We start from the raw sequence: 22,639 nt of genomic DNA on the forward strand, positions 1-22,639 counted from the left end.
AACAATGCCAGAATTTTTCATATTTAAGATATCTAGTTATCTTAGCATGATATCTTCCTAATATATATATATGTGTGTGTGTATGTATATATGTATAAATGTGTGTGTATGTGTGTATGTATATATATGTATAAATGTGTGTATGTGTGTATGTATATATATGTATAAATGTGTGTATATGTATGTGTGTGTATGTATATATGTATAAATGTGTGTGTATGTATATATATGTATAAATGTGAATGTGTGTATGTATGTATATATGTATAAATGTGTGTATATGTGTGTATGTATATATATGTATAAATGTGTATATGTGTATGTATATATGTATATATATGTATAAATGTGTGTATATGTGTATATGTATGTGTGTATGTATATGTATAAATGTGTATAAATGTGTGTATATGTATGTGTGTATGTGTGTGTATGTATATGTATAAATGTGTGTATATGTATGTGTGTATGTGTGTGTATGTATATATATATGTATAAGTGTGTGTATATGTATGTGTGTATGTATATATATATATGTATAAATGTGTGTGTGTGTGTGTGTGTGTGTATACAGTATATCTCCAGTTGGGTCACTGGAGATAGTATCTCTAATACATGCCCAATCTGTCAACAAGTTGTTAATATCATGATATCACACTTATTTTCAGACCATGATTTGTGACTTTTAAAACCTTCAGAAAGGTGTTGACATTATTTCTGAAATTTTAGGATTTTTTGGAAAGTCAAGGCATTGAATTAAATCCATCAGAGAAGATGCCTCTGGACCCTTACACTGAACTCCGAAAAGAACCTGTTCGAAAATACGTCACCCCATCAGACTTTGACCAACTGAAGCAGTTTCTCACCTTTGACAAACAAGTAAGTCACCTAATCGAGTCGGATCACTCCTGATTGAATGTGGACATGTGTTTATGGGAAAACTGCTTTGATAGCCTGCATATAATTTAACCATTGTCACACAGTGGTTCCATGTAGGGCCAAAACTATGCCTATATCTCTACTTTTTAAATGTACTAAACATTTTATTACATTTTATTAATTTTTGGATGTGCAAGTGTATGCCATTCCTACTGGAGTCAAAGGACAACTTCTGGGCAGTGGTCCTCTCATTCTGTCCTGTGGGTCCTGGGCATTAAACTCAGGTTGTCAGGCTTGGTAGCAAGCTCCATTACCTAGTGGGCCATCTAGCAGGCCCTCGGCTTTATTATTACAGATATAAAGGCATCCGTTGACATCTTGTAAATCCGTCCACGTGTTCTCATGGTAAAGCAATTCCTGAGCCACATGCATCTACTTCTCTTTCCATTTCAAATTCCCCACTTCCGTTTCTCTGTCTTAGTCAGGGTTGCTGTTGTCCTGGTGAAACATCAGGGCCAAAAGCAACTTGAGGAAGACAGGGTTTATTTTCCCTCTCTTCCGTGTCATAGTTCATTACTGGAGGAAGTCAGGACAGGAACTCAAGCAAGGCTGGAACCCAGGGGCTGGAACTGATGCAGAGGCCATGGAGGGGTGCTGCTTACTGGCTTGCTCTTCATGGCTTGCTCAGCCAGTTTTCTTATAGAACCCAGGACCACCAGCCCAGGAGTGGTACCACCCACAATGGGCTGGCCCCTCCCCCAATGAATCACTAATTAAGAAATACCTAACAGGCTTGCCTACAGCCTGATCTCATGGAGACATTTTCTCCACTGAGGCTCTCCCAGAGCTGTCTGATGACTCTAGCTGACATAAAAACGAGTTTGCACAGTACTGCCTGGTGAGTTAATCTCACAGAAGCTTCTGGGAAGGCTTGCATGAATCTGGGGGAAAGTTGAAAGCTGTTATATATTTATTCTGACACTACATAGTTATTAAAATAAAATAGTTAATTAAAATATTCTCGTGGATGCTTCGGGAATCCCACCTCACATGTATCCCTGCTGAATATTTCATTAGTGTCAGCTAGAATTCAGAAGGCTCTGAGCACTTTCTGACTGTGGCCCAGCTTTCTAGCCCCCAATTCAGCAGAGAGGCACATCTGAATCTTCTTTCACCCATAAAGGGAAGAGAATTAATGACAGTGATTACTCTGAAGTTATTGTCGTAACTTCCTGAAAGCTTAACTTTTTTATTTCAGAAAGTTCTACCCAGTGTTAGCATGGACTTAGTATTGTGGATTTTGCTGCTGGTTTTTGTTTTTTGTTTGTTTGTTTGTTTGTTGTTGTTTAGTTGGCTTGTTAGTTGACTGTGTTGAGAAAGGGTCTCTCTTCATAGCTCTGTCTAGCACAGAGCTCAATATAGGGTGAAGGTGTGTGGCAGCTTCAAATTCACAGATATTCTGCCACCGGAATGCTAGGATTAAAGGCATATACCACACCCTAATCTTTATTAATTAATTAAGTGACTAATTTGCTTATTTCTTTTTTGAGACAAAGTTTCACTAAATAGCCCAGACTGGCCTCAAGTTAGCAATGTATCCCAGGCTTGATTTGAACCCTCAGTCTTCCTGCCTCGGCATCCCATGCATTCGGACTACAGGCGTGCACCACCACACCTGGCTTTCTGCTGTTGCTTTAAATTAGAAGATTCTGTCAGTCCTATTACCCGTGGGTGTGTTTTGACAGGCTGATTATGAGAATTCCTTCCACGCCAGCTCTATATCCATAATTCGTCATGTATCTTTGCTACTATGCATAAATCCTTTATAGGAAACTCCACTGTTTTTTTTGTTTTTGTTTTCTAAATTCAGCTTCTCTTTCTCAAACTAATATTCGGGGCCTGAGTAAGCTCTCCTTTCTTGGCAGAAACTTAGAAGCCTTGTGTTATTCTTTCCGGCTGGTAAGGCAAGATGTGGTACATGATTTTTTTGGGTATTTGTGTATCCTTGATTTTTTTTTCTAATTTCCTGTCAGAAAGTGTTTTAACCACTGCCCTTCATTGTCTGACAGACACTTGTCAAAGCAGTTAAAACTGTGCTTTAGAATCTTAAGTCACCACTTTGGACTCCTCAAAGGTCCTTCGATTCTACGCGATCTGGGACGACACGGACAGCTTGTTCGGGGAGTGTCGCCACTACATCATTCATTACTACCTCATGGATGACACCGTGGAGATCCGCGAGGTCCACGAACGGAACAACGGGAGGGACCCGTTCCCACTCCTCATGAACCGACAGCGCATGCCCAAAGTTTTGGTGGATAACGGAAGTAAGTTGGATTAGACGTGTCCTCTGTTATTAGGGAGGTTTGGGGAGTTCGAGGGAGCCAGTCGTCAGTGGTGTTAGTCTTTTGTACTAACATGAATGAACATGTTGGTGCGTTCTTCCGTTTTTAACAGTGGTTTTTCTGTGATTTGCCTTTTAGACCAGGCATACCTCCTTCATTCTCTAGTAGAAATGACTTGACACGGATCAAAGCAAAACCACGCAGCAGACAATTCATTTAAAGATGGGTAGAGCAAGGCTCTTAGACTGAACCCATCTAGTGTTGGGGTCACACGTTTGTCTCGGTGACACTTGGGAGTCCATGCCAGGGAATCACTTGGACACTCAGCTACATCCCAGCCCTCTCTCCTCTTTTTATTTTTAGTCAAGGCCTCCCTAAGTTTCCAAGATGACCTTCCCTTCACTCTGCATCCCAGCCTGGCCTTGATCTTTTACTCCTGCCTGGGCTGGCACATCAGGCCTACATCCAAGGCCCACGGAGCACTCAATCTTAACTGCATTTCATTGTATGCGTTGGAACCTTTGACTCTTAACTAAGCCAAGTAAGTTACTTAGCATCCTACTAAGTAACATTGCCTCGAATGGAGCCTACTGCATAGACAGCACTCCTGTGCCAGTGCTGGGATCGAAGGTGTGTGCCACCGTGCCCAGCTTTATATCTTGGTTTTGATATAGTAATTAGAAGCAATAAATAGGCTTTACGCAAAAAGTCAACAGTTAGGTCTTAAGTATCATTAGGCTGCAGAAAAACAGAAAGTCAAATGAGATACTGTAACATTTGCCTCAAGTAAAATCCACTTAGTATCCATGGTGAACATTGGAAAGCTGGGACCTGTGTCTGAAGTGTCTAAACCTATCTTTACCCCGAGTGGAGAGCTGGGGAGATGGACAATCGTTTTTGCATGCTCTCTGGTTCACGCTGATCTCAATAAGCAATTGATGCATACCAGAGAACTAGAAAACCAGAAGCAAAACAATCGGTAAGTTAGGGGGGAGGGAGGGAGAAGAGAGAGAATAAGAGCAAAAAATAAATAAAACAGATGAAAAGAAAAAATACAAAGGATCATTAAAATAGTTTGTTTTTCCAAGAAATATGAACAAAATTGGCTGTCCTGTAGCTGGACTAAGGAAAAAGAGAAAACTCTGAATCATCAGCAAGAAGGGAGACATTACAATAGATACCACAGCAATATAAAAGTTTGCTATATGCCAAGCAACCAGAGCTTCAGGGACTAAGCCAACAAAAGACTAAATGGACTGACCCTGGACTCTGACCTCATAGGTAGCAATGAATATCCTAGTAAGAGCACCAGTGGAAGGGGAAGCCCTGAGTCCTGAAAGACTGAACCCCAGTGAACTAGACATCGGGGGAGGGCGGCAATGGGGGAGGTGGGAGGGGAACACCCATAAGGAAGGGGAGAGGGAAGGGATGTTTGCCCGGAAACGGGAAAGGGAATAACACAAATGTATATAAGAAATACTCAAGTTAATAAAAAAAAAAAAAAAAAAAAGAAATATAGGATGCAAGAAAAAAAAAAAAAGAATAAGAAACTGAGTACTCAGTCCTCTGAGGAACATCTCCATATCCCTTCATACACAGTAAACATTGTGGAAGAAGAGGTAAAAAGAATATACGAACTGTTGGATAAGAAAGAATGCTGTTAAATGCTGTTCTCTGGACATGACATGGCTATTGTACTCAAAACCTCACAGCAGATGTGGTTACCTGCACAGGATTGAGTCAGACTGAGTTTTTCAAAGACTGTGGGGCTGCTCTCCATGCCTCCCTCTAACTGTGGGCTGTTGGAGTTGATAGCTGCTAGATGAGAGAGAATTGTTCTTTTTTAAAAAGGTTCTTCCACTGGTAGGTTTCCCATGCTCTAGGGGATGGCCCCAGATGCATGCACATATGATTAGCATTAGTGCTAATTGGACTCAGTCAATTGTCAAAAAGAAAGAGAGAAGACATGATGTTGAGCAAGTAACATGTTGGAGAACAGAGAAAATTGGGGGGGGTGGACAACGGGGAGTGGATAGAATCTTGTTTCATTGTGTAGATGCATAAAAATCTCAAAAATAAAAACATATAATAAAAAAAAAGAAAATGAAGAGGAAAAATCGGAAAAAAAAAAGTTTGCTATAGGCTGGAGAGACTTAGCAGTTGAGAATGTGCACTGATCTAGCAGAGGACCTGAGTTGAGTTTTCAGTTCCTACATAGGGTGACTCACAATTGACTATAACCCCAGTTCCAGGACCCACCACTTCCACATATATGCACATAATCCGAAAGAAAATAAATATTTTTAAAAGTTCACTACAGATCATTATGAATATACATATATGACAACATTAGATAAAAGAGAAGAGAGGGGGGACAGACTTTTAGACAACACAACTTTCAAGAAGGAATCATTCAAAAATCTTTAAAGATGAACAGACCAAAAACAAGTCCCTCATTAAAACCACATGACCATCTCAGGAGTTGCAGAAAATGCACTGTATAAATTCAACATCCGTTCTTAATAAAATCACTAAACAAACTATATTTAGAAGGAATGTATTTCAAGGAAATATAGATCCCATATGGTAAACCTGGCATTATACTGGATGAGGAGAAGCTACAGGTCTCTTTCTAAGATGGGAATGGTTACTCTCTTTTTCCAGTTACAAAAATTAACTCAAGAGAAATGAGTGATGTAAATGCCAGACATGAAACAAACAGGAGAAAATGACTTAGGAAACTGAAAAAGTCAGGTTTGTTGTTGTTGTTGTTGTTGTTGTTGTTTGCTTTTGTTTTATTTTTCAAGATCCCCAAAGCCTGGGAAACCAAAACCAAAATGTACAAGTGGGCTTTATGAAGTTAAAAAGTTTCTGTCCCACAAAGAAAACAAAGAGAGGGCGAAGAGACAACAGGTAGAATAGAAACACAATTGCTAACTAGACTTCTGCAGGAGGTTAGTATCCAAAATACATGCAGAACTAACAGGTAAATTCTCAATAGCAAAACCAAACAAGAGGACAGACAAACAGCAAGCGACCCAGTTAAGAATAGAAATTAGACCTGGATGAATAGTTATCACACACACACACACACACACACACACACACACACACACACACACACACATACATAGAGGAACAGACAAGTGGAGAGGAGATAGGTGGCTATAGATAAGTATATACTGTATACTACTAAAAGCTGGGACAGCCATGCCGGGCCATGCCTGTGCTAGCCCATAGGAGGCTGTGACTACAAGTTCAAGGAAATGCAGTGCTACATACTAGGGCCCTGCCTCAAACAGGACAAGATAAAACAAAACAAAACAAAACAAAATATGAAACCCAAAAGATTTTGACTACTTTTACCATAGAGGAATAAAACACCAACACATTGATAAGCTGATTTTAGTCATTACACAATAGATACACAGATCAAAACCTCCCATGGCACCCCACTAATATGTGCGATTTGCGAGAGGGCGGCGTGTTCAAGAAAGGGTTTCTCTGTGTTACAGCCCTGGCTGTTCTGTAACTGGATTTGTAGACCAGGCTGGCCTCAGTCTTACTGAGATCCACCTGCATCTTCCTCCCAGTGCTGGGATTAAGGGCGTGTGTCATCACACCCGGCTGCTGTGTACAGTTTTATGTTTTTATTGGATCTGCTGGAAAACTGAGAGGGTTGTTGAGTCAGCATTTACTTATCATTCCCAGAAATTCTGTCTTTTTTCTAATTTTCCATCTCAGCAGTTACCAGTCAGGAGAGTCCCGCCCTGCTTCCGCTCCCTGCATTTCTGCCCTGTGCTTATGTAATGTGGTACCCCACAGAGCCAACTGGCTCTGGTTAATGTCCACAGAGACCATGCTGATTGGAAATAAGTCAACCCTTAGTTCTCAAAAAAACACTGATAAAACCGGACTTGGATCCCAAATGCAAGACTCACTGAGTAATTGGAGGTGATTCCTACAGGAGTGGACGACTGTAATCAACTCATTGTCTATGCCCCTGCCTCATGCGTGTAACTAAGTCACGCTCTATTCATAGCAATGGCCATCGTTGGGTGGATGGTGACTCATTATCTATGCTATTATTATTTAGCGTCTATCTCAACAAACAGCATTTTCTCCACAAAGACAGGGGTTGTTTTTGCACAATTAACTGTGTAACCTCGATGGTTAGCAGTGTACTTTGTGTGCAGATAATCCCTAATAATTGTTGGGTAGAAGACTGGGTGACGAGCTGGAACGACTCTCTTAAGCCTCATATGACTGGGGTATTAATTCTTTGGGCCTTAAGGTTTGTGATGGTAGTGGTAGCTAGCTGAGTATAGAAGGGAGATTTTGTGAAAAATATCTGGCGTATTATTTGTGGATTCTGTCAAAGATCGAAAAACAGAGCCGAACGACCATCAGGAGGTGCCCAGCCCTTAAACAGAGCCAGCCCTTGAGAGTATTCAGCTCTCGTGTGAAGCTTTCTTCCCCTGTTTATTCCCTCACCCTTCTAACCCCATCTCCTACTAGAGAATTTCCCTCAGTGTGTACTGGAAATCTCCGATCAAGAGGTGTTAGAGTGGTACACTGCCAAGGACTTCATCGTGGGGAAGCCACTCACCATCCTCGGGAGGACCTTCTTCATTTATGACTGTGACCCGTTCACCCGACAGTTCTACAAAGACAAGTTTGGAATATCCGATTTACCACGGGTTGACGTGAGCAAGAAGGAGGCGCCTCCTGTAAAACAGGTAATGGGATAGAAGTCCCGAATGTGGTGAGAATAAGAGGTAGAAACTGAAGAACTCCAGTGGATGACTTCTGTATGACAGAGGCTCACAAACGAAGAAATAAGAGCCCATCACTGTACAGAAGTATCCACAGTCTCGCAATATTCCAAAGAAACAGAGCGACAGTAATGAGGCTTTATAGTCTGCTCTATTTTAAAGATTTCCAGTGCCTAGTGTTTATCTCATGAATGCAATTTTTCTATACTGTTCCTAGGAAAGCCAGTTAGAATAACCTTTCTGAAGTGCTGTCTGTTGTCATTTTAATTCCGTAGAATACTGTTTATCTTTGGCCTACAAAATATGCTTTGAGGACTGTAAAGGAGTACATGTTTTATGCAGGATGAAGCATGAGGTTGTCAAAACTCATCTAGCCATACTAGCAGAAACGTGTATGGCCTGTAGAAGATGAAGTGGATGTATGCATATCAACGTGGAAAATGCCCATAGCACATTTCAAGTGACTTCTGTGACTAACCTCTGCTCCCAAAGGCTAAGCAACAGCTGCCAAGGGCTACCATGTCATTTGTGGGCCCTGTTTCTCTTTGTAGGAATGTGAAGGTAGCAGGCAGGAGGATGGCCAGAGGACTTCCTTCTGGTAGTCACTAGGCCGCTATAATGTTTACTTTTATAGTAAAACTCATACTAATTTTACAATGTTTTCATTTTTTCCCCATTATCTTTTAGAAGCAAGGTTTCTCCGTATAGCCTTGGCTGTCCAGGTCAATCTCTAGACCACACTGGCCTGGAACTCACAGAGGTCCGCCTGCCTCTGCCTCCTGAGTGCTGGGATTAAAGGTGCTTACCACCACTGCCTGGCCTTTCCCAAGTTTTAAATCGTGCACACATCCACACAGTGTGCTGTCTTAACTTCTCCCTTAAAACATCTATTTCAATGGCATTAACTCAAAGTATACTCTGTAGATTCGAGGGGTTTCCCCACTGCTTTTAAGTCAATCCATTTCCTACATCCTGAAGGGCTGCTTTTGTTTTGTCTTGTTTTTTAATGCTGGCCATCAAACCTGGGATGTGGCACATGATAGACAAATCCTCTGCTTCCTCGCTATGTCTCTTGCTCTCTTAAACTACATAGAAGAGAAAAAAATGGCATTGCAGCCCAACATTATAATAGTACTTACTTGTAGATTAGTTTGTGATGTCTCTCAGTTAACCTCTGTGTACTCAGTGTTATGGAATGGCTAGAGGATGGTCTAACGTCCTGCAGACTGCTTGCCAGTCAGGTGCAGAGGTAAGTAAGTCCCCCAGCCTTTGTTCGTTTAGAAGTACCTTAATTTGTCCCTCATTTCTGAGGGACAGCTTTGCTACATGTACATTTCTCCACTGGCCTGCTTTATTTCTTTGTATGTTTTGAATGTGTGCGATAGCACGTGTGTGGAGGTCAGGGGAGAACTTTTGGGAATTGGTTCTTTCCTTCCACTGTAGATTTCAGGGTTCAAATTCAGGTCGAGAGGCTTGTGGAGCGAGTGGTTTCACCTCGATGGATGAATCATCCCGTGGGCAGGCCCTCTTGGGTCATTTTTAAGACCAGTCATTTTAAAACCATTGTCAAGCATACTTCCCTTGGATCTTCTTCAGGGATAACATCTGTTTTTTTTGTTTTTTTTCCTTTAAATGTGCCAATTTCCTAGTTCTTTAATGCATCTTGTGACTCGCTGAGAATAAGATGTTCATTCCTTTGTTTTTGAGATGAGCTCTAATAACATAACCCAGGTTGGCCATGAGCTTGCATGAAGGTGCTTTAGAGTAAGTGTTTCTGAGCTCACAGTGACACTCACAGTGACCTCTAGTGGAACTCGAGTACCAGTAGCCTTTCTTCTTGTTTCATCACCAGGAGTTGCCTCCTTATAATGGCTACGGGCTAATCGAAGACTCTGCTCAGAATTGTTTTGCTCTCATTCCCAAAGCTCCCAGAAAAGATATTGTTAAGATGCTGATGAACGACAACAAGGTGCTCCGCTACCTGGCGGCATTGGTGAGTGCTTCCGTTAAGCAACTGCGAGTGTGTGTCATATTCGAGTTATTTGTGTGTTGACAGACCTTCCCAGAGTCTATTTCCTGAATAGCAGAAACCGCCTTACCGGTTCTTAGAACTTGCTGTCATAACTACATTGGATACATTGTATATTCAGTATAAAAAGTTGAAGTATAATAGATACTATAATAGATATTATATATTATATATTATAATATATAATTATACATAATTATATGTAATATATTATATACTATATATAGATATTATAATAGTATAATAGTTTAATAGATACCGCCTTTTGAAATTTTTAAAAATTACTTTGTGCGTATGAAGGTTTGAACCTGCATGTATGTCCATTTTACTAAAAGTTGCGTGACCCGCCTTCCTCAGGGAATGTTGGGAATGTAGTTTACAACCTATTGATCCAGGCTCTACCCTATCCTTCAGAATGCAGGCTTTGCCTCTTCCAGACTCTTTCCCCTAAAACCTAGAGCACTACTTCTAGGCCATAAAACTTGTCTTTGTACTTTACAACAGCCTAAGTGACTTCTCTGTTATTTTAGAGCCAAGCCAATTCCTGACTCCTCACAGACTAGTATGTTTACCTGTCATTCTCCCTAGCCCCTTATCTTGAGGATCACTTCCAAGTCAACAGAACCAACCTAGGGTCAAAGCCAAATGTACTTTGTAAAGAACTTCAATGTAAACATATCTTAAGCTTTGCCGTGCTTGAGGGACTGAGTTAATTGTGATCAGAAAACCTTCTTCCAAAATGGCACTGTGCCATATGGCTAAATTAAATGAACTGGCATCAGCCCCTTGAAGCTTTGGCCCAGTACTGGTGTCTGAGTTAGGCTGAACAGAGTTTTATTTTTGCGGACCATTTTATTTTATTTTTGTGGACCATTTTGCTGCTGTCCAGAAGGCCTGCAGGGACCATCATAATAGATCAAGTGTATGTCTGGTGCCCAGGAGGCTAGAAGATGGGTGTCAGATCCTGCAAGTGGAGTAGCAGGTGGTTGAAAAGGTTGTGTCTTAGAGTTTCCATTGCTGTGAAAAGACACCATGACCAAGGCAACTTATAAAGGCAAACATTTGACTGGGGCTGGCTTACAGTTTCAGAGGTTCAGCCCATTATCATCATGGCAGGAAGCATGGCAGTGCCCAGGCAGACACAGTGCTGGAGAAGGAACGGAGAGTTCTGCACCTTGATCCCAAGGATGTCAGGAGTAGACTCTTCCTTCTTCCCTGGGCAGAGCTTAAGCAAAGGTCCCAAAGCCCACCCCTACAGTGACACACTTCCTCCAACAAGGCCACACCTCCTAATACTGCCACTTTCCACGGGCCAGGGCCAAGCCTTTGGAAACCACCACAGTTGTGAGTCCCTGTGTGGGTTCTAGAAATTAAACCCAGGTCTTCTGGAAGAACGGCCAGTACTCTTAACAACTGAGCCTCCAATATTCTAGCTCTCTCCATGGTGCCTTTGATATATAGCAAACTATTTTAATGCATGAAGCTGAGAAAGAAATATAAGTTCAAAGTCAAACTCAAGCTTAAGAAGATGTGTTCATCATATTTAAGGAGATAAAAAGTAAGATTGAGGGTTTCAACAGAGGATAAAAACAACCCTTTTCCCCAAAGAAAACAATTGTGAAATATATTTTGAGGATGAAACTGAAAAAAGGTTCCCAAAACACTTGTTAAGTAATCAATCCATCACATTTTAAAACAAAGCATCTGGGCCACAGAGTAAGACCAGGTTTTGGTCTTCAGAGAATATAAACAAAAGAAAGAAAGTATATGATGATTATGGGGAATAGTCTTGAGGATTTACATACAGACAAAAATACATTTAATTTTATCTTTTGAAGACAGCAAAGAGGGCTTGAGTGGAGGTGTGTGGTGCTTAAGTCTTGCAGCAATCGGAGACAGGGCCTAAAGGAGCATCCACCATCACCGAAATCCCTAGGGTCTGGAAGCAACACCATAGCTGCCAAGGGTCTAATTTAAATCTGTCCTACTCACTGGTCAACATATTGGACTCTGGTGTTAATAGAATGCCAAAATAGCATACATGGCGAAAATAAAATACACAAAGTGTGTTGACTGCTTGAGATGAAAGTAAAAGAAAACCTGTTAAATCACTGGGCCACTTGGAAGGAAAGTCAATTTAAATAAACGAATCACATCATTACACAGCAAAACAAAACAAAAACCCGAAAGAAACGGAGAGTAAAGGAATGGAATTGTCTTCATCTTGTAAAACACACCTACAAACCCCATGGTAAATAACGTACAGAGAAGCTAAATGCTAAGAAGCTACTGTCCACTATCAGGATCAAGGGAGGCAAGACTGCGTGCACACTTCATGCTCAACCTTGTTCAAGAGTTTCTAGGCAGAGCAGCATGAGAGAGAAGGAGTCGGGAATAACCCAGGAGAGTTAATACTGTAGCTGTAGGCGGGTTCTGAGCACCTTAGGAGTAGAGAAGGCACCCACTGCACAGCGCTGAGTCCTATACTGGCAGAAGACCTGTCCCATATTTCCTAGAACCCTAAGCGTCCATCACTGTGGAAAGTGATGAGCATTTGAATACTTGCTCCCCAGTTGTTGGAGGGAGGCTTAGGAGGTCTTTCTGGGAGGAAGTGTGTCACAGCAGGGTGGGGATGGGGCTTTGGCTTTCAAAAGCAACTGGCCATTCCCGGGTAGTTGTCTACCTCCGCTCGTAGAGAGAGAGATGTGAGCCCTCAGCAGTTGCTGCCCCGCTGCTCCATCCATCGACTTCTACTCCACCATCATGGACTCGAATGCTCTGGAACTGCTAACCCCAAACCCATCTATAAGCTGCCTTGTTTACCGTGTTTATCACAGCAACAGAAAACGAATGCAGTCACTCTGTGGAAGGGACTCAGCTTTGGATGTCCGCACAGTTCACAGGGATGTCAGAGCTCTGGGACTTTCCAGCAGTGACCCTCAAGGCAGATAGATGACCCCGGATGTCGCTCCATCCCTGACCTTAGACTCAAGGCTACAAAGACTTTCGCAGTTGATGTGACCTGTGGGGGTGGAGCTATTTCTCCCTGCGCACTTTTCTGCCTCAGTAAAGCCTCTTACCACCTTCACTCTTTCGGTTTGTCAACATCCACCCCTCCTGCTCTACACAACTGCTCATTGGCGCTATCTCTCCCAATGGGGCTGTGGCAAGCTGACCCAAGCCTTGTGCTTGTGTCTGTTTCCTGTTTTCAGGCTCCCAGATATATCAGTTATCATCTTTTCGTTGTTTTGGCTGGGTTTCAAGACAGAGTTTCTTTTTGTTGTCCTGGAACTAGCCCTGTAGACCAGGCTGACCTCAAACTCATAGAGATCTACCTGCGTCTGCCTCCCAAGTGCTGGACCTAAAGGCATGCACCACCATGGCGGAGTTTTAAAATAATGGATTCTCAACATTTTGCCCAGGCACTGCCCGTCTGAGATGGGGACTCCTCTATACGGTGTTTGAGCCTTTTGAAGGCTGTGAGTTTCTCAGGTTGCTGGGCGAGCCTTTTGGGCGAGCCTTCTCCCCTTGCTGGGGGGCCATAGGGCTGGAGCTTGCTCAGCCTGCTTTCTTTCCAGTGTTTTGCCCTTGTGATTCTCTGCTGCATCCTTCCATGGGTGGAGACTCATCCTTTAGTAAATTGCCAAAGCACTTCCTCCCTTTCTGCCTTTGGATTCTCAAGTCAACATTTTAAAGCCAGGAGTTTTTAAATAGAAACTCCAAGCTTTCCTCTTCTCCAAAACTAGACGACCTACTAACACACTGGGTCTACACTCCCACAAGCAGCAATCAACTGGAGTTCAGTTCAGAGGGCTTCCCTTGGGAGGCCTTCCTGAGATAAACCCTGCCTGTCCCAGCCTGGACCTTCAAGCCATGGCATGTTTACATGGATCCATCTTGGTTTCATTTGGCGATTCCTAGAACCATCATGAACCTTAATACTCTCTTTCCCTCTTCTTCCTAGGAATCCCCTATCCCAGAAGACAAAGACCGTCGCTTTGTCTTCTCTTATTTTCTTGCCACAGATATGATCAGTATCTTTGAGCCACCTGTTCGAAATTCTGGGATCATCGGAGGCAAATTCCTGGGCAGGACTAAAGTTGTTAAATCATTCTCTCCAGTCGACAACCCCATCTACTATGGACCAAGTGACTTCTTCATTGGTGCTGTGATTGAGGGTAAGCCGTAACACAGCTCAGAGTTTCCTGTTGCCCTGGAAAATAGATTCTTCATAGCTGTGACTCACTGCATTCTGAAGTCTTATAAGAGGAGTTTGACCGTGTTCTCATTAAGACGATACTAATATGACCGTATTCATGCTGCCATTTCTTAATCTTCTTGCTTGTTAATTAAACTATAAGTCGACTGTACTTGCTGATACTATATTGTTGTTTATATCAGCTCCACTCATTAGCTAGAACCTGAGGAAACCATTGCATATGTATACAACTGCTCAGAATTCAAAATTCAGTCTGGCCAGACGTGGTGGCACACGCCTTTAATCCAAGAACTTTGGAGGCAGGTGGGTTTCTGTGCATTCAAGGCCAACCTGGTCTATATAGTGTGCTCTAGGCCAGCCTGGTCTCCAAAACCCAAAGCAAAACAATTCACTTGTCTGGCTCACAAATGCTAATCTGTGGACTTAATTGCTAGAGGGTTGACATTATTTTGCTCCTGAGTGCATGAGAGAAACAGAACTGATTTAAGGGTAATGCTCCTCTCTCCTCAGTGTTCGGCCATCGGTTTGTCATCCTTGATACAGATGAGTATGTTTTAAAATACATGGAGAGCAATGCTTCCCAGTACTCACCAGAAGCCCTCGCCTCAATCCAGAACCGTATCCGGAAGCAGGATCCTCCCGCACCAGAACTGGAATGGTATGTCTGACTGCCTAAGGTCAACACTTGGCATAGGCAGGACATCTAGAAAGTAATTCCTCTCCGTGTGATTGTATGTATGTATGTGGTATATATGCACAATGTGTGCACAGGTGCACATGCTTGTTCAGCCATGTGCAGAGGTCAGGGGAGAACGTTAAGTATCCTGTTCCATCACTGTCTGCCTTCTTTCTTTGAGGTACAGTGTCCCATAAGTCTGGAAGGAACCCAAGAGCCAATGATCTTCCCATTTCTGCTCCCCACAGCAGTAGAGTTGATGGTGCAGTCACACCCAGGGTTTTTGTTTTGTTTTTTATGTAGGTGCTGAGACCAGGGCTCCTCATACGCACATGCTAAGACGGCAAGCATTCGGACCCACTGACCCATCTCTACAGCCCCCTAGAAAGTAATTCTTGTCGAAATAAGTGCATAATCATAGTTTAAGAATTTCAAATTTCCTTTACCTGGTAGAAGCTGTTGGGCAGACATGGAAGGTTTTTTGTTTGTTTTTGTTTTTGTTTTTGGCTCAGCATGATAACTACGACCTTAGAAGTTTTCCAGTTTTTACTCCTGTAGCAAATAGTTATTGAATGAACACCTGTCTCATTTACTTCAGAAGTTATCACTTGGCCACTGATCTTATCAGTAAACAAAATAGATAAGAAATCGCTATCTTTCTGGAATGACCTAAACAGGAGTTGTCAGAGAGTATCACAAGTTTATCACACAGTCCAATCCATGGGAAATACCCTCCAAAACTCAAGAAAATGTGGGTGGTGGGCCTTATGGTTTTACTTGTGGGAGGGGAGACACCCTGAAAGCAAAGCCTTGAAGGGAAGAGAGACTTCAGGGTCCATGTGTAGAGGACATTTTCAGGGCGAGCACAGTGTTAGCAGGCTTATTCACTGTGAGACCAGAGAGAGTGGTTGGGGTGAGGGAGTAAGAGGAAGAGGAATATGTGCTGAAATTTAAAAAATTAATGAGAAAAAAAAAATCAACAGGGAGCTAAATGATGTAAGACCCACCTGGTTTTTGGAAAGGTACCAACTTTTTTTTATTTTTTTCTTTTTTCTGAACGAAGCAGAGATCCATTGGAATTTCGGAGTAAAAGAATAGCAGGGTTTGACATATGCTTTTAACGGACAACCCTGCCTGCTGCATTGATAGCCAGTCAGAGCCACATGTGGTGGTGCATACCTAAATTCTAGCGCTTGGGAGGTACAGGCAGGAGGTTCGAGAGTTTGGCCAGCCTGAGCTCCATGGGGAGTCTGAGGCCGGCCTGAGCTGTATGAGATTGAGTGGAAGTGGGAGGGAAGGAAGAGAGAGAGAGATCAGGAGGGAGACTAGAAACAGGAGGAAGAAGAGAGTGTGGTCAGGATGTGACATAAGAGAGAATAAGAAGTAAATTAGGGGCTGGAGGGATGGCTCAGTAGTTAAGTACCCTGGCTGCTTGCTCTTCCAGAGGTCCTGAGTTCAATTCCTAGCAACCACATGATGGCTCACAACCATTTATAATGTGATCTGATGCCCTCTTCTGGCACACAGAGCACTCATTGTGTGTGTGTGTGTGTGTGTGTGTGTGTGTGTGTGTGTGTGTGTGTGTGTGTCTTTAAAATCTAAATAAAAATGCTGTGGGAGATGGCTGTTGAGCATGAAGTGAGGAAGCGATCTGATTGGCTGAGCCACTGTGACGAAAGATAAGCTACACAGGGGATGTAAGAGAATCGGATGGCTTCAAGAGGATCCTAAGATTGCGGCCTGAGCAGCAAAAAGGACTTCCACAAATGGAGATGCAGACCATGGGGAGTGTGGGTAATGGAGTTTGTTAGGGGAGTATGGCAGACACTTGGGTTTGGGAAATATTTTATATTTAGGGGATAAAATAGAATCAAGGATGAGCTAGCATTAAGCAGGGAAGTGAGGGCTTCGATGAAGGTCCTCATCAGAGTTTGACAGGCAGGAAAGCTCCAAAGAAACCAAGGCAAGAGAGGATGGGATGCGCTCCGGGTAAAGTCTATACACTCATTTGAGGGGCTTTGCTTCAAGGAGGGCAGAGAGATGGGGCCGTAGCTGGCAGAGGACGTAGAGTCAGCTGAAAGCTTTGTTTTATGTTTGGCTTAAGATGGAAAAAAATGTGAGCAGGAAAACCAAACCTACAAAAGCCGCCTGCCTTTGACCCCGTCTCTCCTCAGGGCAAGGCAGAGCTAAAGCAAACCATCACAGGCAAGACCCCCGTCTGAGGCAACAGAAAGGGTGTTGGTGTATGTTAAGCTTCTGTGGGGAAGGAAACCGATGGATGTGTGGGCAGGAGTGTGTGAGAGATGATGAATTCAGCCAATAAGTGGAAGGAAGCTGCTGCTGTGCTAGGAGCACTGATTATCCAGCTCACTGCTCCTAAAACGTTAGTCTGGGACCATTCGTAACTTACAAAAATACTGCAGGCCTGCATTCGCCATTTCTCTCTTGCTGTGGGGAAATGCCATAACTCAACCATTTACAGGAGGGCTCATTTAGGCTTGAGAGTCTATTGTGGGGCTGAGGGAAATACTACAGGAAGCAGGAAGCAGGAAGCAGGAAGCAGCAAGCAGCAAGCAGCAGGCAGCAGGCAGCAGGCAGCAGGCAGCAGGCAGCAGGCAGCAGGCATGGAAGTGGGAGCATGAGAAACGTCTTCAAACGTAAGCACCAAGCAAAAAAGGATGAACAGGAAGCAGGACAAAACTATAAACGCTCAATCTCCATCCCCAGTGATGTCCCTCTCCCGGCAAGGCTCCCACCTCACAAAGGTTAACAACAGTGCAACCAGCTGGGGAGCCAAGTAATCAAATACATGAGCTTATAGGGAACTCTATAGCTTATAATTAGGGTTCTCTAGAGAAACAGAGACTATAGAAAATACGAATATATATGTATATGATATCTGTATTTTTCTATCTATACATATATAACGTATATACATACACACACATATATATGTATAGATAGATATAGAGCTATAGAGGGAGGAAGAAAGGAGGAAGGAGGGAGGGAGAGGGAGAGAAAGGAGAGAGAGAGAGAGAGAGAGAGAGAGAGAGAGAGAGAGAGAGAGATTTATTAGACTGGTTTACGGGCTGTGGTCCAGCTAGTCCAACAATGACTGTCTACCAACAGAAGGTCCAAGAATCCAGTAGGTGTTCAGTCCACAAGCTGGCTGTCTCTGCTGTATACACCAGAATCCCAAAGAATAAGGCTGCAATGCCCTTAAAGAATGGACTTGCCAGGGAGAGTGAGGTCCAGTAGCTGGCCCAGAGAACGAGCTTCCTTCTTCCATGTTCTTTACAGTGGATTACAGCAGGAGGTGTGGCCCAGATTAAAGGTGCGTCTTCCCACCTCACAAGGTCCAGGCTGAAAGTGGTCGTCACAGGTGTACCCAGCAGCTTGGGCTCTGGTTAATTTCAGATGACACGAAGTTGACAACCTAGAACAATTGTCACAGGGACACGTTTCATGCAAGCCAGGGACCCTAAAGATACTCTCCTGTTCATATTTAACATGCTAGAAATTATATTTGAAAATGTAAAAATATCCCTTTTTAAAATCACTTACAAAGGTAACTTCTTCTGGAGACAGGGTTGCATGTATTCTCGGCTAGCCTTGAAATAGATACGTGGCTGAGGCTGACCAGCATTATGATCTCCTACCTCTACCTCCCAGATGCTGGGATGACGGGCATGTACACTACCACTCCTGGTTTATATGATGTTAGGGATCGGATCCAGGGCCTCACACATGCTCCTCAACCACACAAAGAACTGAGTCACAAAAAGAGAGTGATGCTTGTAGAAAAAGCAATGTTTCTGTTTCCTAAAATCAATTATTGGGAAGAATTACATTTTACTTTTTTAAAAAAAATTTAAAAAGATTTATTTACTTAATTTATGTATGCAAGTACACTGTTACTCTCTCCAGACACACCAGGAGTGGGCATCAGATCCCATTACAAATGGTTGTGAGCCACCATGTGGGCGTGGGAATCGAACTCAGGACCTCTGGAAGAGCAGTCAGTGTTCTTAACTGCTGAGCCATCTCTCCAGCCCTGAGAATATCTTTAGTGTCTGGCTTTCTTTAGAGGAGCCAACTGAATTTTCATGCTTTTAAATTCAGCCTGGAATAACATCATTTATTGCATAAAATTTAGGAAGATTTTTGTACCTTGAGCGAAAGAGGAATGAGAAGATAAACATTGGCAGTGCTATTCGTTTTAACCTTATAGAACCTTACTAGGGTCTGGCATCCCCCCCCCCGGGGTCCAGGAATTATTCTTTGAAACTTTGATTTTGGTGACAGGAAGTCAGAACCCGTGGGAATAGGCATATTCCCTGTCTAAAGGGCAGGCAGATGTGGTTGGCAAATTCTTCTAAGTGTTTGTGTTAGTTCAGAGTATAGTAGGCATTGGAATTTGTGAAATGATTTATTTTATTAAATATATATGGTATTATTTTACTTTCTACTGCAACAGAAAAAATGAGCAATATAATGCATATTCACCACCAGTTAAACAATGCATCTTAATTCCAGAGATGCTAAATGTGTGAGTGAGTGTGTGTGTGTGTGTGTGTGAATGTGAATGAGTGTGTGTGAGTGTGTGTGAGTGTGTGTATGTGAGTGAGCATGTGAGTGAGCATGTGAGTGTGTGTGAGTGTGTGTATGTGAGTGAGTGTGTGTATGTGAGTGAGCATGTGAGTGTGAATGAGTGTGTGTGTGTGAGCATGTGAGTGTGTGTGTGTGTGTGTGTGAGCATGTGGGTGTGTGTGGTGTGTGTATGTGGTGTGTGTGTGTGTGTGTGTGTGTGTGTGTGTGTGTGTGTGTGTGTGTGTGTGTGTGTGTGGGTGTGTGTGTGTGTGTGTGTGTGTGTGTGGGTGGTGTGTGTGTGTGGTGTGTGTGGAGTGTGTGTAGTTTTGTGTGGTGTGTGGTGAATGTGTGTGCGAGTGAGTGTGAGTGAGTGTGAGTGTGTGTGTGAGTGTCTGTGAGTGTGTGTGTGTGTGTGTGTGGTGTGTATGTGTGTGTGAATGTGTGTGGGTGGTGGGGGTGGGGTGGGAGGTGTGTGTGTGTGTGGTGTGTGTGTGTGTGTGTGTGTGTGGTGTGTGTGGTGTGTGGGTGTGTGTGTGTGTGTGGTGTGTGTGTGTGTGTGTGTGTGTGTGTGTGTGTGTGTGTGTGTGTGTGTATGGGGTTGGGTGGGTTTGTCTTTCTATAAGAGGAGGAGCACCTCCTCCTGGGGCACCTCTCTCTGCTCAGAGCAGCCTGAGCCTCACACTGGTGGAAAGAATCTCCAGGCGAGTTAGTATGAAGCAAAGTTGAGACTGTTTTATGAAAAGAGAGATTTTGATACAGATTTAAGCAAAGGCATAGAGGAGGGACAGAGGAGGGAGGGAAGGGAGGAGAGACAGGGAAGGGCTAAGAAAAGGTTGAGGGGGAGAAAAGAGAGGGAGGGAGGAGAGAAGGATGAAAGGAAGATGGGGGAATGGAGAGGGTGGCAGAGAGAAGACAGAAGAGAAGGGAGGAGAAAAGATGGAGGGAGAGAAGGAGAGGTTTGAACAAGGAACTGTCAGACATTCCCTAGGGTGGGCTCTGGCTCCCTGTGGGAGAATCATATTTGAGTATATACAGAACAGTGTATACATATGATTTTGATGGCTCCCAAAACCACATTACTCAGAGGACTGAAAGATTAAGTAAAAGGTATTTTGGTATAATTATTTTCTAAAGAAGTCTTCTTGCTGGACTTCAGGACACAGGCCTGTGGTCCTATCTACTCAGCTTCAGGGCATTCCTGAAGAACTTGGTGAAACCACCACTGAAGAACAAAGTCAAATGAGACCGAAGGTGTAGCTCAGAGTTAGGGAACTCGTCTGGCATGTGCGCGGTCTGCCCGTAATGTCCACGATTGCAAAAACAGACAGACGAATAAGTGAATAAGTGGCTCTCTTCTTTATTAAATAAGGTTATAAAGTGGTTTCAGGTGCATTATAAATGTTTAAACAAAGGAAAGGACCAAAAAAGAAAGACCAAAAGGATTCTTACCATATCGCACTTCACACAGAGCCAAGCACATGTCCTGATTATAAACTCATTCAGCATTTGCTTGTGAGGTTTTCCTTTAAGGAAAAAAAAAAACCAAGATGGGATCTTATTCCTTTACAGGTGACTCGATGCCATTCAGTGGAAAGCTTTAGTCCAGGTGTGTGTGTGTGTGTGTGTGTGTGTGTGTGTGTGTGTGTGTGTGTGTGTGTGTGTGTTTGCCCCTCCCCCCATTTTCCATCCTGGTCTGTGAGAACGAGAAAAGTAGTGTGGCTGTCTAGGAAAGCCAAAGGGTGCACGGCGAGCGCTAAGGGCCCACTTGGTATTCATGGCCATCACATTCAATTCAACTAGTTCTCAAAAGGCTCCCCTTCTATTCTCCTGTGTCTGTGCTAATACCAGGCAAGCCTGGGAGCTGTTTGCTTAAGCACCGCTACTCTACCAGTAAAATCTTACTTTACGTTGGCAATGAGGAGAAGATGCTCTTGGGGCTCTGAGAGCCGTCTACCGATTAAAGTCAGGGAGCAAGCAGGGTTTAGACTAAGAGGGCTGTTGCTATCCTCGGTTTGATCCTTCTTGCTTCTCCCAGTTGTTCCCGGTGAGAGGAGACACTTGTAGATGGCATAAATCCTGGTGCTGCACTCCTGTCTGTCAGGTGCTGCACTCCTGTCTGTCAGGTGCTGCACTCCTGTCTGTCTGGTATCTTGAAGCCCGTCCAGCTTTGGCTCTCGACCTTTCCATGTGTGACAAACTCTACGCCAGGAAGCGCACACATCCTTCATTCAACTACTAATCTTGAGAGCATCCCTCCTCCCCAAGACTCTCCAGGCCTGTGCACTTGTATGGCAGGCAGTTGCCAGAGGATGAGTTTGGAGCAGCCAGCCCTTGTTTTCTCTGGACCAGAAAATCAGCATAGCACACAGGAAATCGACCGAATACTGACTTCAGCTTCAAGTTCTTAGGGGGTCTGAGATCTCTTTTGCAAATTAAGAAAAAAAATGTAATTTTATGTGTATGGATGTTTTGCCTATATATGTGTCTGTGCACCATGTGGGTGCCTGGTACCCACAGAGCCCAGATTAGGCATGGGGTCCCCTAAGAATGGAGTCATAGATAGTTGTGAGCCATTGTGTTGGGGCCGGAGCCTCTGAAAGAGCAGTCAGTGCTCTTAACCACTGCAGCATCTCTCCAGGCCTTTCTTGGTGATTTTGTAATAAAAAACAAAACAAAACAAACAAACAACAGCAACAACAACAAAAAAAACCCCAACAAAACCAGGCATTTGGCTCACAGGCCAACCTTGTACACAGAAACCTATCTGCATGACCAGCATGAGCACACATCTCTATACACACTGCATCCCCCTTCCTTGGGTACACACTGGCGCCTTTCTGCTTCAGGTGGAGCCCTGTCCCACTCAGTGCGTCTCCTGGTCCTTCCTTTCTCCCTTGGAGGTGTTTGCAGGGATGTCTCTTATCTTCTCATTGTCTGCAAGCTCCAACTCTCCCATGATGACTTGGCAGTTCAAGTGTGAAATCAAGGACTGGAGAGCTGGCTCAGCAATTAGGAGCGGTGATCGTTCTCGGGGAGAGTCTGAGTTCAGTTCAGTTCCCAACACACACAGGGTGGCTCACAATTGTCCTTACTTCCAAGTCCAGGAGAGCTGAGGCTCTCTTCTGA

General features: G+C 43.5%; 1 protein-coding gene across 1 annotated transcript in view; it reads left to right on the top strand.

Annotated features, from left to right (window-relative positions):
- The window catches only part of Efhc1 (EF-hand domain containing 1), a 39,521-nt gene that overhangs the window by 9,434 nt on the left and 7,448 nt on the right, over window positions 1–22,639 (top strand). The window contains 6 exon segments of the mRNA XM_032899490.1: window positions 730–879; window positions 3,014–3,206; window positions 7,743–7,963; window positions 9,852–9,992; window positions 13,993–14,206; window positions 14,758–14,905. Coding sequence (XP_032755381.1) covers window positions 730–879; window positions 3,014–3,206; window positions 7,743–7,963; window positions 9,852–9,992; window positions 13,993–14,206; window positions 14,758–14,905 — 1,067 coding nt within the window.

This window comes from Rattus rattus, chromosome 4 (assembly GCF_011064425.1).
Source record: "Rattus rattus isolate New Zealand chromosome 4, Rrattus_CSIRO_v1, whole genome shotgun sequence".
NCBI classification, from domain to species: domain Eukaryota; kingdom Metazoa; phylum Chordata; class Mammalia; order Rodentia; family Muridae; genus Rattus; species Rattus rattus.